General features: G+C 40.6%; 2 protein-coding genes across 8 annotated transcripts; one reads left to right on the top strand and one right to left on the bottom strand.

Moving 5' to 3' along the window:
* Window positions 1-88: 88 nt before the first annotated feature.
* On the bottom strand, window positions 89-6,350 carry best1 (bestrophin 1). 2 transcript variants are annotated; one of them, XM_042411578.1, is made up of 11 exons: window positions 6,303-6,350; window positions 5,729-5,915; window positions 5,099-5,398; window positions 4,309-4,403; window positions 3,924-4,157; window positions 3,507-3,661; window positions 3,307-3,384; window positions 2,837-2,989; window positions 2,678-2,758; window positions 2,422-2,573; window positions 89-1,508 (listed from the first exon to the last, which is right to left on the bottom strand). In XM_042411578.1, exons 3-11 carry the CDS (start codon window positions 5,248-5,250, stop codon window positions 422-424), a joined length of 2,187 nt encoding a protein of 728 aa, XP_042267512.1. In that variant the 5' UTR covers window positions 5,251-5,398; window positions 5,729-5,915; window positions 6,303-6,350; the 3' UTR covers window positions 89-421. The 2 variants fall into 2 exon arrangements, with proteins under 2 accessions (XP_042267512.1, XP_042267513.1); XM_042411579.1 differs by lacking the exons at window positions 3,307-3,384; window positions 6,303-6,350 and having other exon boundaries at window positions 5,729-6,214.
* On the top strand, window positions 6,346-17,746 carry rab3il1 (RAB3A interacting protein (rabin3)-like 1). Of its 6 annotated transcripts, XM_042411598.1 has the most exons (13): window positions 6,346-6,443; window positions 6,770-7,066; window positions 11,174-11,357; window positions 11,526-11,621; window positions 13,153-13,230; window positions 13,447-13,683; window positions 13,904-14,026; window positions 15,062-15,190; window positions 15,268-15,380; window positions 15,590-15,613; window positions 16,055-16,154; window positions 16,264-16,330; window positions 16,472-17,746. In XM_042411598.1, exons 2-13 carry the CDS (start codon window positions 6,846-6,848, stop codon window positions 16,555-16,557), a joined length of 1,458 nt encoding a protein of 485 aa, XP_042267532.1. In that variant the 5' UTR covers window positions 6,346-6,443; window positions 6,770-6,845; the 3' UTR covers window positions 16,558-17,746. The 6 variants fall into 6 exon arrangements, with proteins under 6 accessions (XP_042267532.1, XP_042267535.1, XP_042267534.1 ...); XM_042411601.1 differs by lacking the exon at window positions 13,904-14,026; XM_042411600.1 differs by lacking the exon at window positions 15,590-15,613.
* Window positions 17,747-17,771: the final 25 nt, after the last annotated feature.

Below are 17,771 nucleotides of genomic sequence, written 5' to 3'. Positions count from 1 at the left end.
TATATTTCCATACATAACAATAAAAATAAAGTAGTAAACAAATTCAGGTTTTAATTTTTTATTGAAAAAAAAAATTCTGGTTAAAATAACAAAAGAAGCATAAAGTGATACTTAATATTAAAGAAAACAAGGAAACAATGCTAAGAGGACTACAGAGTTTTAAGATATGCACATTTTGGTTCCTCGTCGAGTTTCAGAGGAAACTTCCTTACATGTTTACAGTTAAGGTGCTTTTTGCTTCACAAGTAGGTTAATTGTTCTGTAAGAGCTTACCAGGAAATGGAGATTAACTCAGTGTTTGCAGCAAATACTTTTCGATTGTGAGTAGGGCTCCAGTTGACTATAATTCATTTCAGATTTAACATAGTTTAATACCTATTTGTGTGAAATATTTTGAATGCCACATGTGATACAAAAACAGTCACACCTTCTTTTCTGAGTCCTGCTCCCTTCCTCCAGCCGCCTTGTTCACCCCACCCTCCACCAAAACGCCCAGCAGGTCCCCTTCAGCCAATGAGATTCCTGAATCATTGGGCGAGTTTGACTGATTGGCTTCTTGCTGCGATGACGCCGAAGTGGAAACTGTGTTCATGTTATTGCTCTGGCTGCCATTGGTGCCCCCGTTGCTCGCTCTCATGTTGGTGCTGAAGTTCCCAAGGTTGCTAAAATTACTGAGACTTGTGCCGTTACAGACACTTCCCGTAGTGCCAGTGCTGTTGGTGCTTGTTGCATTAATGCTGCTAGAGCTGCTGTTGGGATTACTGGGATTTGCTGCTGCTGGGCGAGATGGAGGAGTGAATGAGAACACCCTTTCCCCCCCACTTCCTTGTGCCCGAGCACTTGGGGGTCCGGGCTGGCTGTCAGCTGATGGCAAGGTGTCCAGAGTGAGGCAGGGAGGTAGAGGGCGGCGAGACAGCAGGCCGTGTCCAGGTCTGAGTTTAGATATTGGGCAGAGTTCAGGTGGAGGGTCGGGGAAGGAGAAGGTCGGGGCACAAGGCACCTCACCATCCCCACTCAACCAGGGGAAAGCAGAGGATGGCGGCGGAGGGATGTGGTTGGGGGTGTCAGGAGGAAGCAACTGTGAGCCCACCATTGGAGGAGCCAAAGAGCTGCAGCTGCGGTCACACTCGTTCTGAGTTCGCCGGGCGGGTCGAGGACGGGGCACCGCAGGGGGCACACAGTGGATTGGTGTTTGTGGGCAGCTGTAGAAACCTGACCTCTCGTACAGGGGCATGCTGGAGAAGGCATAGTCTGGATCATGGTTCAAGGGCTGGCGGGCCTGGCTTAGAGGAGATGGAGCCTCTGGGTGCAGGTAAAGGGGGAAGCGACTTAGTGGAGCTCCAGGGCGGCGACGCAGCAGAGAGACCCGGGAGGAGCGAGGAAAGTTAGGGGACTGGACACCGAGAAGGCGGCCCAGCCCTCCAAGCAGTGGGGTGGAGTAGTTTGCTTCCTCATTTTCTTTGATCTGCTCCAGATTGGACTGAAACTCCATCTCCTCCTTAGGAACACTGGTGTAGATTAAAAAGATAGTTAGGTGATGGTTTGCTAGAACATCTTAAAGGAGACCTATTATGCTTTTCCTTATTTTCAGTCATATATATAATGTTACAATGTCGGAAGTTAACATTAAACGTGGCCAAAGTGTCAAATAATGAGGTAAACGTATGTAGAAGTAATCCTTGTGAGCAAAAAACACTGGCTCCAGACTGCTCTGCTCCGTTTCCACTGTTTTTTTTCTATTTTCAGCCCGGGCCGATGTTGGCTCGTGATAGATTTCTTTTATGGTCATCTGCTCCCTGCACAGTGCACAAGTTCACTGTTCTATTCCACTAACATTATGGGGTTTTTCCATTACACAGCACTGCAAAGTAAAAGTTGCTGTTTACCTGTTGGAGGTACTATTTCTCCCTGCATTATTTCTAACTGATGCGCTGAACAAAGAGCTCCAAATATCTCCATATGTTGTTGTGTCGCTTGGATTTTGGCGCTGCCAACAAAGCTCTGCTAATTCAGTGAGGAACATGTCTCATTTCCTGCAAATTCTTCACAATAAAAGACTCTTGTGATTTAGTCATTTAAAAGCTTTTGACGCGGTGAAGCGGGAAATGTTGGGTTTGCATCAGTGGTAACTTGACACAACTCTGGTACGGCTGCCCCTCGGCAGCTTTCCAGAAAGCTGGCCAATCTCATGTGGGCTCATTGGGAGGGGGGCCTTAAAGAGACAGGGGCCAAGACTGCCTGTTAAGAGACAAAGGCTGAACTGAGGGGCTGCATAAAGGGCCAGTATAAAATAAATAAGAAGTTTTTTGAACTGTGAATCACGCGAAGCTTCTCTAGTTGAGTCCTAGAATAAAAGCTGGAAATGAGCATTATAGGTCCCCTTAAAGAATTGCCTGCCCTGAAAATAAAACATAACTGAACCTGATATCCAGTGCTGAGCCCATGAAGGAGGGTTTGCAGTGTTCAGCACTGGCAGCAGTGTAGGGAGGTCGAGGTTCGGACTCATTCCAGTACATATCCTTCTCGACCAACGGCAGGCTGTCGTACATCTCATCCACAGACAACAAGGACACCTGGGACACAATAGAAACTTCAGCAAGTAGAAAAATACAGCCATTGTTTACACTTGAAATGAATGAAATGAAAAAGTTGCAAATAGTTTGGTTTGGATCCAAACCTGTAAATTGCGATCAACAAGCCAGTTGGTCTCAAAGTCATCGTCATCTTCACCAAAAGGGTTTATGAGTTGCTCAGCCACCTGAAACCATGAACAGAAAAATGTTAAAACGTTAAACGTCACTGGATCACATAACCTGCACAATCTGTTGTGTCTCACCTTCAACCAACCAACATAGAAGAAAAACTGCAACAGGGTGAAAACCGGCAGGTAGAAGTCCAGATCATGACCAGGGTAGCCTTGAGTTGGATCCAAGAACTGACGACCAATCAGACAAGCCAGGAAAAAGCTGTAGACAGCCACTGTCGCCACCTAATGAAAAGACATGAGTTAAATCTGGAAATGCTCACAGCAAACGTGTCTTGTAACGTTTTATTTGCTGATTACATACTGTATTGTTAGGTTTAATTGCTAATTTTGATCAAATAGTGATTTCAGGTATGTGATGATTATTGTAAGACAGAATAATATTTTTATAGCCTACATGTAGCCTAATATTAGCACAGCATCAGTGTCATTTGCAGTAATTTTTTGACACCTAATCATTGCATGTTTTATCACTAAATTAAATCTACAAAATCTACTGCTAAGCCATTAATGTCAGTCACAGCACATTATATCAACAACACCTGAGTATAGACAAGAGGGAGGCTGATCCAGTCATAACCGTACAGCTTCATACACTTTGCCCGTAAACTATTCAACTCCTGAACAGAGAAGAAAAGCGGGACATACAAAACTGATTTTAAAAAATGTTTTCAAGCTACGATCACCTCAAAGTAATGTTCAGGCTCTTTCAGCCTGCTGACAGACACAAATGAAAACCTACAGTGAGAATAGCTGTGAGCGCCACGTCATTGTTGATGCGACCCTCAGTCCGGGCTCTTAGAGCCAGACTGACGAACCACATGCAGGGAACCCAGAACTTGTTATGAGGAGAGGGCAAGTCCTCCAGGTGCCTCAGCTCCTCTGATGTCATCAAACCTGAAAGTGACAAAGCGAAAAGACAAAAGCAGTCAAAACACCCCATTTAGGAAGTATCTTAAGTAGTTTGTTTTTATGTGTTCAATCTTGGTCAGCGGCCAGACCTCAGCTCATGATCTCAGACATTACATCACCAAGTACAAATAGTTCAACCACAGCAGATGGAAAGACTGAGCCTGAACCTGTGCCATGCTGGTCCAGAATCACCATGTCTTTTTTAGTGGATACAGCAACTGTTCCTGGTTATAGTGCCACATCATACCTGCCTGCACCAGATGCTCCATGGTAGGAAACCTCTTGTAGACGGCTGTGCTGACAGAGCGGTAAATAAGCACGCCAGAGAGGTTGGCGTATCTCATCAGAGTTCGTCGGGTCAGTCTGGCAGCCTCGTCAGCTCCACGAACATGGCCACCAACTAATGCTGCCAGGCGGTCTGGCCAGGGCACGTTCTCAAACTGACCCCACCAACGGGACACCACCAAGGTTACATAGAAACCTGGCAAAAATAAAAAAAATTAAAATTCTGGAATTAGATACCAGCCTCCTGTGATGGTTTCCACGAATTTAGATTTATACACAACTATTGTCCATGTTAGGATTAAAATTTAAATGATGGTGCAGTTAAAGGAGTGAAACTATCAACTCACCAAGAACAAAGGACACTGGGATGAGCTCTGCATAGTGGTCACAATATATTGACAGCTTCTCAAACAGCCTCTTCTGGTCATCATTGAACACAAACCTTGTGGAAAAAAAACATCTGCTTAGTCCCTTCAAATGAACTGAGAAGACCAGAACTTACACCACACTTTCTTCACATAACTTGTGCTTTAGAAAGTACACTAAACTTTAGGTTTCCAATATTTTTCATGTGAAGGACCCCTAAATAGATACTGAATCCCCCATTTGAGAATGTTTGTCAAATTTTACTCAGTCATGTGAGACAACAGCAATTGGTATATTGAAACTTTGATGTTATCAGATTGTCTTTATACTATTCAATTAATATACTTTATTGCTTAAAATGGAAGTGAAATTTTACTATTCCTAAACTCTGGATCCCCTGAAGGTCTCTCAAAGACCTCTAGTGGTCCCCATATCCCAGCTATGAACACTATTAAATAATGTCACTGTTGGAGCTGATAAATTAGCCGATACTGTTTGTCTACTGGAGAGCACTGACAAGTTTATTTTTCATCTGTAAAATGACCAGTTCAGTTCATATCTTGGTCACAATGTTACAATAACTAAATTTAAGGAATACAAAAATGTTTAAGTAAAAAAAAAAAGAATATTGGCCAATATATCATTATCTGATATCTTTTTATACTATAATAAATTTTTTATAATCAGTCTAAAAAATCTAGTTTATATAGTCTATAGTTACTCTCTCTGCAGACTGATGGAGTATGCTCAGTGTATTCTCTGAATGAGTACCTATAAACAATACTGAAGAAGTAGTAGAGAAGAGTGAAGATGATGAGCTCTCTGTAGAGCAGTTTATAGATGCTGCCCTTCCAGCGCAGGAGCAGGTGAAAAAAGGTCCCCAGACCTGCATCTGCAACCCTGCGAGAGTAGGTGACTGTCATTGCTGCTGTTGCTGCTGCTTGCTGGCCAACTTTCTCGCTGACTGTGGCCTGACATGAAGGAAACCAGCGTGATGTTGTTTTTGGTGCTTCGTCTGAGCTCAAAATCAGCAGTCGACCTGGATCTCATAAGGCCAGATTGGTCTCACATCTAGAATTATAGATCAAAACAAAACAGGAGGGTCAGTTTAGATATGTGCTCTACTTAATAATCCATACATTTGGATTCAGTCACCCCTACTGTGTTGAGATGCAGAGCAGAGTTCATAATCCCCTATACCAACTAATATGGATTTTCCATTCTCTACACACTTAAATAATCATTCAAAATAATCATTATCATCATTTTTTGGAGTTAAAATACACCAATAAGTCTGAGGAGATGTTTTTAGGGCTACACAATGCATTTACAATATGTAGGGGTCACAAAAGGTCAAATTTACAGACTCAAACACAAGACTGTGAAGTTGCAGTTACTTACCCCTGAATGTGAAAACGTCTGGCCATCGTACTCACTGTGGCTGATGAGGAGCGTGTCACCAGCCTCTGAGGAGAATGTTGGAGAAAGGGAAGCAGGAAAGAAAAAGAGAGCAAGGCACTCCTACACCTCCGGTCACTTGATGTCTTAATCTGTTTCAGCAACAAAGCTGCATTGTGAAGTCCGGGTCCTGTTAATCCGAACAAATCACACACACTACCACAAATAGGTTGGTTTAAGGCATGAACGCTGCACAGATGGGTTTAAGATTGTTGAAATATGACTTTATGAAACCAATTTCAGCAACTTTCCTTCTAAGTCTAACACATACATGCACTGTCATTTCTCTCTGCCTCTTTCTGTATTACAAACACACACTTTTTAATATAATTTCTGCATTTCAGTTAACTTCTAGTAGGAAAACTGAGTATTTTTCTTTTGAAGCATCATTCAGTATTTGATCATGGAAAACTGTTGATCAGGTGAGACTGTGTGTCGCCCCCTCTGCTGGAAGAAATGTGTACAGCTGAGTTGTTCCTGGCCAGAAGGTGTTAGTGATTAACCCTTCCCGTCTTACCACCAGCAGCAGCAGGGCGAAGTGCAGGCAGGGTTCAACTTCTTAAACTCTCCAGCTAGGGATTTTCAAAGCTCAGTTTCAGCAGTTTTTGCAGATTTCTGATGCACTGGCTACAACTGGGAATCAATTTTCACTACTTTGGTGAGTGTGCCTTGTGTATATTTTGTTATTAAGTCATCTTGGAGGTCTGATACTTGCAGGATACTGCTTCCTAACTTATGTGTACACTTGATATCTCAAAGAAAGAAATTCCTTCTGCATGACAACCTGCAAAGAAAAGAGCCTGACCTCCCTGGCTCTGCAGTATGCAGAGAGGGAAATGTTAAAGTTAAAGTTTAAACACTGTAGAGGTCATGGCTTGTTCACTGACTACTGGAGGACTACATCTCTGAGGGGTGGTGATAGATTTAGAGGAACCTTTAGAGTTTAGTATTTGTGTCATTTCTTTTTTGAATTTGCATCCACAGGCATCAGGCTCATCATACATATCAAGCTGAATTAAACTCCAGCAGCTCCTATTGAGTCTCTGCACTCATTAGAGACATGGATGCTTTTGAGGGAATTCACAGCGTCCAGATTTCTTCTTCTCCACCGTCTGCAACTTCATCCAGCCCAGGATATGAAGTCCTCAAGGCAGGCAGATCTGGAATAGCAGTATATTCCTCGACCGTCTTTTTTGGGACACCTGGAGTCCTGGGACAGGCTGCAGCCAGACACAACAAGTCCAGCAGGGAAACTGAGGAGGAAGGCTGTGCTGTAGGAAGGTAAACAATTCATCCTGAAGCACCAGGGCAAGACAGATCATATATCCTTATCTATATGGAACAAACATAATGCTTTTATTGGTCAAAAATGGCCATAGTGCAGTTTGATGCTCTTTGCTGTGCCCATTTTCAGTGAAAGAACTTACTAAGTCAAAATGATAAGATAGAAAAACATTATGAGATAAAAATTCGAAATTATTACAAAGTAAGTCAGAATTTTGGCAATATACTATAATAATATAAGACTCTAAAATAGTCAGTCTGCATGATGAGTACTTTTACTTTTGATACTTTAGGTACGAGTTTCTGATTTTTCTTCTGTACTTTTACTTAAGTAACATTTTTAATTCAGGACTTTTACCTGTACTTTAGTATTTTCAGACTACAATATTTCTACTTTTACTTAAGGTCTTAAAACAACAGTCAGGTGTCCAAATTAACATTGAAACAGGTTTTTCTGGCTGTAATCATTCCTCCTGTTCATACTTGCCATTAGAAGATTCCTTCATAATACACGTACAGTGTAAGCGATGGAGGCTAAAGTACACAGTTGTCCAAAAATGTATTTAAAAGTTTATCTGAAGCTAATATGAAGCTTCAGTCGTCCAAATGAGTCAAATCAAGTAGATATCTTGCAACGTTACAATCTTTTTGTTACTATACTTCCACCGCAGCTCAACAGGGAAACACAAAGAGGGAATTTGATGCTAAAAAGACTGTAAATGTGGCAGATATTCACTTGATATGACTAACTCAGACTGCTGAAACACAACACAAAATGACTGTGTGGTAACATTGTGGATTTTGGCCTCCACCACTTACAATGAAAGCACATTTGAAGAGGATCTTTTAGTAGCCGGCATGAACAGGAGGAATGATTACAGTGAGGAAAACCTCTTTCAGTGTTTATATGGGCACCTGACTATTGTTTTAAGAAATACTTGAAAAACTGTGAACCTATCCTTTAAGCAGTGGTGAAAGAAGCACTCAGATCCTTTACTGAAGTAAAAGCACCAATATAGCAAGTAAAAGTCCTGCATGAAAAATCCTACTTAAGTAAAAGTACATAGGTATTAGCAGCAAAATGTACTTAAAATATTAAAGTAAAAGTAGTGTTTTGTCCCTCTGACTGATATATTATTATATATGACATCAGTAGATTATTAATACTGCAGCTTCAGTGTGTAAGCAGCATGTTACTGTTGTAGCTGCTGGAGGTGGAGCTGGTTTCAACTACTTTATATAAAGTTAGGTAGTTTAGTCCAGTGGTTCCCAACCTAGGGGTCGAGCCCCCTAAAGGGTCACTGGGTAAATCTGAGGGGTCATGAGATGGTTAATGGGAGAGGAAAGAAGAAAAAACAAAGTTCTGATACACAAATCTGTTTTCAGTTTTTGGACTTTTTCCTCTAAGCTTTGATTTTTGGTGAAATATTGGATCATTTAAACATTTACTCAAATGAAACCATGTGAGAAGTTTAGAGGGAAAAATCACTATTTGGTGGAGCTGTTAACAACTCATAGACATCTGAAATGTGACCTCGACAACACACTGCTTTTTATAAGACGTCAAAAGCCAAAAAGGTTGGAAACTACTTCTTTAATCTTTAACAATGTGTTGTATTTTAAAAACTTGTTTTATTATCCATTGTTTCAAATCTTCATCTGAAAAGTAACTAAAGTAGAAAGTACAATATTTCCCTCTGAAATGTAGTGGAGTGGAAGTATAAAGTAGCTTAAATGTACTTAGTTACTTTCCACCACTGCCTTTAGCGTTTTGAATTCAGGACTTGTATTGGAGTATTTTTTTTAGACTACAGTATTTCTACTTAAGTAAAGAACCTGAATACCTCTTCTACCACTGATAGATAAACAGTTAACCATGTGTGTTGATGCATCAGAAGATAAGTGGATGACCCTGTTAGATAGGCTACCTGTACAGGCTGGATGCTGGCTGAAGTGTGGATGTCAGTGGCTTTAATGTGGATGTCAGTAGCTGTGGATGTACAGGCTGGATGCTGGCTGTTTTGGGAGGTCACCGGCTGCGGTCCGGATGTTTGGGTCGGGGCGTTGGGAGCTGTGGTTGGGAGTGGATGCGCGTGTCATGTGACCGCTGGGAAACAACCAGAAACAGGGCAGGCAGACAGTCTTTTTCACGCTTGGAAACAATAACGCGAGTATGAGAAGAAACACAGTGAAGTATACGGCTGGAAACCTATAAACCAAAGTCGGTGTCACACTTTTAAACCTCATCGCTTTTTGCTGCCGTCAGACAGCTGCTGCCGTTGTTGTCGTCGGTTGTTACGTCAGCGTCCGCATTCCTCCACTGTGTGATTTAAAACCGCCGAGATTAGTTTCACTGAAACTAGCTAACGTTAGCTCTTCTGCACCACATTTCGTTGATTTACCATCAACAACAACCGGAGGACACTGGAGGGGAGAAGCTGACAGGTACACAGCCAGGTCGGGAGGTTTATCTGACGGGATAAAAGGGCAGATACTGAGGGGGAAACCTCTCCGTATATAAAAAAAAAAGTTGTAGTTTATAGCTAGCGAGAACCAGCTAGGTTAGCTGCTAAAAGTTCTTGTTTTTTAAGGCAGTTTGCAGCTTGGAGATTTAACTTAACAACTTTGTGGGAAAAATAACAATGTAGACTCTGCAGGTTTTGATGAAATGTAGTAGCAGATGGTTTGATTTCACTCACTAGCTGTTCATCACTAGTAAACAGAGCTGTTGTATTAGGTTGTATCAGATTACACAGATGTTCCTTGATGGATATATATGATATAAACTGCTATTTGTTAGTTTACATTATTAACAGTTTATAGTTTTCACATGTAGATGTTTGATTACCTGTTTCTACCCTGTGATTGTCACTGGTGAAAGCATCAATACTCAATACAATACACATTTCTACAGGTTTCCTTCACATTTTGTCCAGTGAGATGGTTTTTTCTTGTTAGATAATTGTGAAAAAATTATATTCTGTCTCTATTGTTGGTGAGACTTTTATCTATTTATGAGATAGACCTATCTTATGAATATTTCTTCCACCACTGCCCCTGAGTTTATATTATTTATGTCAAGCAGTAGGATACATATATTTAACAATTATATAATAATTATTTTCATCATCGATTCATTTCTTGAAGAATCGATTAGTTGTTTGGTCCATAAAATGTCAGAAAATGGTGAAACATGTTAATCACTGTTTCCCAAAGCTCAAGAAGACTTCCTCAAATGTCTTGTTTTGTTCACAACCCAAAGATATTCAGTTTACGATCATAGAGGATATATAGTGAAGTTTTTACTAGTGATAAAATATGAATCATTAAAGCTGAGTGACAGGATATTTTGATGCTGTCAGACACTGTCCCATTAGACGAAGAATTACTGCAGCTCTACATATGTCAAAAACATTTATATAATATGTAAAGTTCATTAAAATGTTTCCCACCTTAGTTTTCAAGCATGTTGTGCTTAACATTAGACAACAGGACGGTGTCTGTTACAGCATTAGAATATAGTACAGAATTATCACCTGAAAACTGAAGCTGCATAAGCTTCGTAAAAGTAGAATTTATGGCAGAGCTGTTGTATTGGATTGCATCAGATTGCACAGGTGTTCCTTAATAAAGTGCTCGGTGAGTGTGTATAATGACTAATTTGGCAAACTAGCAAAACACGCCTTGTTGTTTTAACTCCAACAAGGCGTGTTTTGCATGTCAAATCTTATTGCAGCCGTCAGACAAATGCAGTAAAGACTTCTTTATCTCTCAAAGCAGAGGGATCTCCGCTGGTACCAGCAGACATCCAGTCATGTTTCACGTTCTATAGGCCTACTGTACAGTCAGATTGATTTTAATGTTTGTGCCTTTTATTAGAGAGTACAGTGGGGAGCAGATAGAAAAGAGAGGGGGGATGACATGCAACAAGGCTTCCCGGCTGAACATTGTGACTACATGGTCAAACCTCTTAGCTTGACAGGATTATTGCATAACGTGTATATTTGTAAGTAAGTATATTTGTAGAGAGAGAGGGAGATGAATTTATATAACTAAAATTAAGATAACTAAACTGATTATATTTTTGTTTGTGATCCTGTTAAGGTTGGTAGATCTGGATCCAGAGCCAGAGCCCAGGATGGAGGGAGGGGGCCAGGCTGGGCCCACCTCAGGCAGAGACCATGGTGACCTCTCCCGGCTCCGTAGCTCCTCTCTGGAAATCCGAGAAAAAGAAATCCGAGAGAAGGGCTCGGAGATCCTAAGGGAACAGCTGGATGCTGCAAAGAAGGTGTAACCTACTTTATGCTAACGTGACACACACACACACACACACACACACACACACACACACACACACACACGTAGCACTGTGTGACCTGGAGAAAAAAAAAGGCTGACAATGCAAACGTCCTTCCTTGTTAAACGCTGTCGTGACTTTTTCTCCTGCACATTTCAGGAACTGAAACTAAAAGACAAGGAATGTGAACGTCTGTCGCAGGTCAGGAATCAGCTGGAGCAAGAGCTGGAAGAGCTGACCGCCAGTTTGTTTGAGGTAGGCAGGACTTCTGAGTGTACTGCAAATTTGGCACGCACATCAGGCCCTGATGATGACGCAAGTGATGTGATGCTGTGATGAGTCGTCAAATTCACAGTTTGCATTGCAATACAGCATATTTACTGGAAGGTTAACACTGCAAAGTTTCAGCTTTTCCACTACAGAGAGACAAAATATTCATCTGGAATGTTTTAAATCTGTACTAGTCAATATTTTATTATATTAACAATGGATCAAATAACTGCTTATAATGGGAATGATCCCCATGCTACTTCTCCTCAGCTCTCAGTGTTTTAGCCTCTTGTTCTGGTATCAAAATTTTATTTTATTATCCAAAAGATGAAATTCATTTGGTCAGAGGTGCATACAGAAAAGGTAACAGCACAAAAAATACATGAGGTAAAACAGTATGGATGATCCATAAAACAAGCACACACACTCATATTCACACACACAAAAGCAAAAAGCAATTTGCCCCCCCCCAAAAAAAAGACAAATTATCAAATGTATTGAGATGTAGGGCTGCAACTAACGATTATTTTCATTATCGATTAATCTTCTCAATTAATTGATTATTTGTTTGGACTATAAAATATCAGAAAATGGTGAAAAATGTTGATCACTGTTTCCAAGGTGACGTCCTCAAATGTCTTGTTTTGTTCCGACTAACAGTCCACAACCCGAAGATATTCAGTTTACCAGCAAAGAGGTTATCATTTGGAGCCATTTTCTTAAAAATGGCTCCAAATGATTAATTGATTACCAAAATAATTGGTGATTAATTTTCTGTCGCTTGACTAAGTGATTAATCAACTAATCGTAGCAGCTCTTTGGAGATGTATAAAATGTATATTATATACACCGTTAAAACTGAGGACAAAATTAGACAAATAGTGCAGCAGTGCTGTAAGCTTGCACAGATGAATACAAGATTCTTAAATATTGTAATCTTCTAGTCAATTAATTAATTCATTGTTTACTCTATAAGATGTCAGAAAATAGTGAAAAATGTCCATCACAGTTTTCCAGGCTGATGTTCTTCAAATGTCTAGTGTTGTCTGACCAACTGGCTAAAACCCAGAGAACGTTTGGCATTTTTTTACATCTGACATCAACAGTTAATTGATAATACTATTGGTTTATGATAGGCTAATTTTGGTTGGTTAATTTTCTGCCAGTCAGCTAACTGATTAATTAACTAATTGTTTTAACTCTATCCAGCCCACAAACTCATCAACTTCGTCGGCAGGTGTTCACTAGCTGCTCAGCACCAGACTTCAGACAAAGTTAAAGACTAGCTGTTAGCAACATGATTGAAAATGCAAGAATGTTTTTTTTTCCACAATATCTTTATTGAGAATATGACATAAATATTTTATAGTATCATAAGACAATATGCAAGATAATGCTCTAATGGAGCACCAGGAGGAATTACTTCTTATCACCAATTATTTTTTTTCACAGATATCTTCAACAACAACAACAACAACAGAGTGTTTTAACCTTGTGTTTATGTTTCAATATTCAGGAAGCTCACAAGATGGTTCGTGAAGCAAATGTCAAACAAGCAGCAGCGGAGAAACAGCTGAAGGAGGCTCAGGGGAAGGTGTGTGAAGTTCGGTTTGTTTGTTACAATCCTTTTGTAGCACCTGAACTATTTCTGAATCACATTGTGTCCAAAAACAGGCTGCTATTTTAAGTAAGTTTTATTTAGATACATAAATAGCCTTTTATCTAAGTTACTGGTTTCCATCCCATCATCAGACCTCCATCACTTTCTCTAATCCAAGTCTGCATTTTTTTTTCTGCATCTGGCTCTCAGATTGATGTTCTGCAAGCGGAAGTTACAGCTCTTAAGACTCTAGTGTTGACGTCCACGCCTTCTTCACCGAACCGCCAGCTGCATCCACAGCTGCTGTCTCCGGGTACCAGGGGAGCGTACAAACATGTCGGAGGTCACATCCGCAACAAGAGCGCGAGCGGTGCCTTCGCATCCTCACCTGGAAAACCTGAACCCTCCTCAGTTCCCGTTCAGCCTGTGGCCAAAGAAGACCGAGAGGTAACCTGAATTAAGTTTTATACTTGTGTCTCTTTTCTCAGAGTATTTTTCTACAACCTCAGACTTTTGCATTTCTGCTTCTATTCCTTCTTCTCGTCTGTGGTCTGTGTCTTGTTTTCAGCAAATTCATTTCCTCTTTGCTTGTTTGTTCTTTCTCTTAGTACTAACATCTCCCTCACTTGTTCCTCCTCTGTCTCTGGTGTCTGTTCCTCTCTCTCAGCCTGCTGTTCCTGCTCTCCTCTCTCTGATTCTCTGCCTGGTTCCTGGCCAGGCTGTCAGTATGACCTATGACCCTTATTGGCAGGAGCAGGGGGAGGGGCAAGGGTCTGACAGCAGCAGACAGGTAACTGCATCCCTTCGACCAGGCCTGATAAGTCTTGCAGGGTTCAGCCTCTTGAAAATGGATCTGTTTGCTGTAATTGTGCACATTTAGAGGACAATGATTGTGTTTTTCCTGCCCCAGAGCACAAAGTGACAATGATACACAGCACGGTATTTCCGAGGAGACGTATGTGTACACTGAGTGTGTTGCTTCTGTTTTCAGTGTGGCTGTTAGATGGAAATGATAATGTTTAAACTGCTGAGGCAAGTCTGTTTACAGGGTTTATAGGCTTTTTATAATAAAGTTTTGTATTAGTGAAAAACAATGTTTATGGCTCCTGACTGGTTTGGTTAAGAGCTGATCCTTCTAATGTTTAACTACAACTCATTTTTATGGGAGAATAGCAAACACATATTCTTATGGCCTTTGACTTGCTGTTTGCACCAATGACTGGATGAAAAGTTTGATCCTGCTCTTTAAGTGGCTGAAAGTCCGCAGCCGGGAGTCGTCATTTTGAATATTCAGACTATAGAAAATCAAAGAGCACAAAACTGCCAAATGCAGTGAGAAAACTGAAAGCAAGGCCTCCTTAAGTGTCTTTTTCTAACTAAACTGTTTATCCATTTCTCTGTATTTTATGATGATTTTTCTAAAACTTTACTACTGCTTGTTGATGTCTGTCCTCAGTTTTCTTATTTTTAGTCATAGTCACACCATGGCTCTTGGGTTGTTGGTTGGTTGGTTGGTCGACCACTGTGGTCCAGACAACCTCAACAGTACTTAAGAAATGTTAGCATGCTAACATGCTAAACTAACATTAATGTGAGCATGCTCTGGATGCATTTAGCTCAAAGCACCACTGTGCCTACGTACAGCCTCACAGAGCTGCTAACATGGCTGTAGACTTTTATAAATTTATAGAGCTGTGAAGCAAAAGGCAATATTTCACATTTTTGACAATTAAGTTTTTTACTTCAATTAACATTCCGTCAGAAGATGTTTTTTAGGTTTATTAATCAATCAGTTCATTGACTGATAGATTGTTTCTCTCTGCAGATGGACTCAGTTCTGTATGCAGAGTTTTTGATGTGGAGGGAACATCCGAGTCTAGACCGCTCCTCTGCCTTCCTGAGTCGGATCTACAGAGAAGATATTGGACCCTGCCTCTCCTTCACAAGATCTGAGGTCAGAATCTCGCTGCTTCTTTGCAGAACCATTAAACCATTACATGTGTGGTATTTTATTGTCGCTGCTCTCCACAGTTGTCCCAGCTGGTGCAGAGCGCGGTGGAAAACAACTCTTTGACTATCGAGCCTGTGGCCATGTCAGCATTACCGATGGTTAAAGCCTCAGCGATTGAGTGCGGAGGCCCTAAGTGAGTTATCATGTCTATGTAATGACTATCATGCTGTCCTCTCTTTGACCCTTCACTGCTAAACAACAGCCGGTCAACACTGAAAATTCACTCTTATTTGGTTTTGGTTTCTCTCCTGATGATTTACTTTTCTTATCGTATATCTGTGAGGGATTTAATCAACGGGCACATTTCTAATCCCTGTCTGATGAAAATCTTTGTTTTTCCAGTGGCTTTAGGGCAGCAATAGAAACGTAAGTCCCCTCAGGAAACGAACGCCTGTTAAGTTTTTCACTAACACAAATTACTGTGTCATGAAATTAATTCTGACTTTCCAGACGTCTAAAAAAGTCAGTTGAGGAAAACCGTCAGCAAATCTTTAAATTAACCAGATGTGGTTCTGCATGTGTCATTGTTTATATTCATCTAACCTACAACCTTTTCCTCTTCCGATGACTAACTTTCTCTGATCGTGCACCTCTCTTCTGTTTCTCTTCTGGAGCTTGCTTTCGTCTGGAATGTATTTTGTCTTGTTTAGCCTTGTTCTAAGTTGGGATTTGTCTTATTGTTATTAGTGAAGGGACGTAACTCATGTCCAGTGTTTGCTGAAATAAAACAATGACTGTGTGTATCCATGTCTTGTAGGTGCATTTTTTTTTTTTTTTTTTTTACAGCTGATCTTTCTCTGCTTGTAGAAAATGTGCATTAAGCGGCGTGTCGCGGCTCTGCCGACATCGCATTAAACTTGGCGACAAGGGGAGCTACTACTACATCTCTCCTTCCAGCAGAGCACGGGTAACTGTCTTTATCTCTGTAACCTTTATCATGATACACTGCTGCTGCGACTGTTAAATGTTGTCAAATGTTGCTTAATGTGACCTTGTCCTTTATTTTACCTTTCTAGATCACGGCTGTTTGCAATTTTTTTACGTATATCCGCTACATCCAGCAGGGTCTGGTGAAACACGATGGTAAGTCAACACCGACATCTATTATATAGAAATTTTATGTAATTTTTTGTGCTTGTGCTTTTGTCTGGTTTGCTTTTAAACAGGAGGTTTATTCAACCAATGAAATGTTGTATCTTCTGTTGTCTCTGTGCTCTCGTCCAGTGGAGCAGATGTTCTGGGAGGTGATGCGTCTCCGCAGAGAAATGACTGTGGCCAAGTTAGGTTTCTACTTCACTGACCAGGGCTAGAGGACCCGACAGTTCACTAAAACACCCAACAGGACAGCATGATCCCAGGATCTTACTTACTCAGACAAGTCTGGGTTAAACTGTGGTAACAAACAAGTCTTGGATCAGTTTTTGTAGCAGAGGGTGTACAACATGAGTGCTGCAGCAAAGGTCAATCAACAAGGGAAGCAGAAAATAATTAACTGCCACTTTTGAATTTGCAATTAGAGTCAAACCAATACTGCAGGAAAGAAGTAAAAATTATTTTTAGACAGGCTGTTATTCCCAGATTTGTAAAATATAATTTTCTGTTGTATTGCAGGCCAAGTAACTAACCACTGTCCTCCAGATATTCTCATTGCAAGTGTTTCAGTTTTTATTCTTGTGAGCGCTGAACCTCCCCGGTGGAGTACACACAACTTCTCATGCTAATACAATAGATGGTATGTGTCATGTTTCAGGCATTAGTCTGTTGAAAAGATGAGCAGAGCACAGGATGACCGCAACCTGCAGAGTGTAGTTGGTCTCTTACCTCAAGTATTACATACTTATATAAGTAAGTATATATGTAATAGTTTCATTGTGAGATTGATAATAATCTATGTAGATCTCACCGAACAGTGATCTGTTTCTTATGCATCACTTACCACCACAGCAAGGACATTTTGTCCCCGCATGGCCTTAATTTTGTCGATGCACTCTTGCACTACCTGTTCTAGATGCCTTGTATTAAAAAAAACAAAAAAAACACCTGCAGCTTCTGCTGCATGTTAGCCTGGCCTGTACTTAATAATCAGATATAATGTCAATGAATTAGTAACAGCTTTACTATGTAGCTGGTAAATGAACAAGCTTTAATACATGTGATATGATTGCAATATGCACAACTGTAGTTTTGCACGTCTGCAATCAACAGTATGTACATACAGTATAAGCCATAAATGACTTTGCATGAATGCAGTTCATAGCCATATTATGCAATTATATTGGCTGTCGTACCTCATAGTATAGATTTATTATTATTAATGGCCAATTTTTACAGGAAAAAAAAATCTTTTGAAGGTAAAAATGAAGAATATTGAGTCAGAAAGTGCAATAACTGCTTCTTAGCCTTATTTAGGGCTTTGAGGTTCCTAACCTCAGTGTACTGATGATAATGTCTTCCAGTGTAAACGCTCCATTAAAGATGAGGCATTGTAGCCTGACTACATCACCTTTGTACTGTGCGTGATTCA

The sequence above is a fragment of the Thunnus maccoyii genome, chromosome 5, assembly GCF_910596095.1.
Source record: "Thunnus maccoyii chromosome 5, fThuMac1.1, whole genome shotgun sequence".
Classification (NCBI taxonomy): Eukaryota; Metazoa; Chordata; class Actinopteri; order Scombriformes; family Scombridae; genus Thunnus; species Thunnus maccoyii.
Note: the sequence above shows the minus strand (reverse complement) of the source record. Positions and strands in the feature narration are given on the sequence as shown.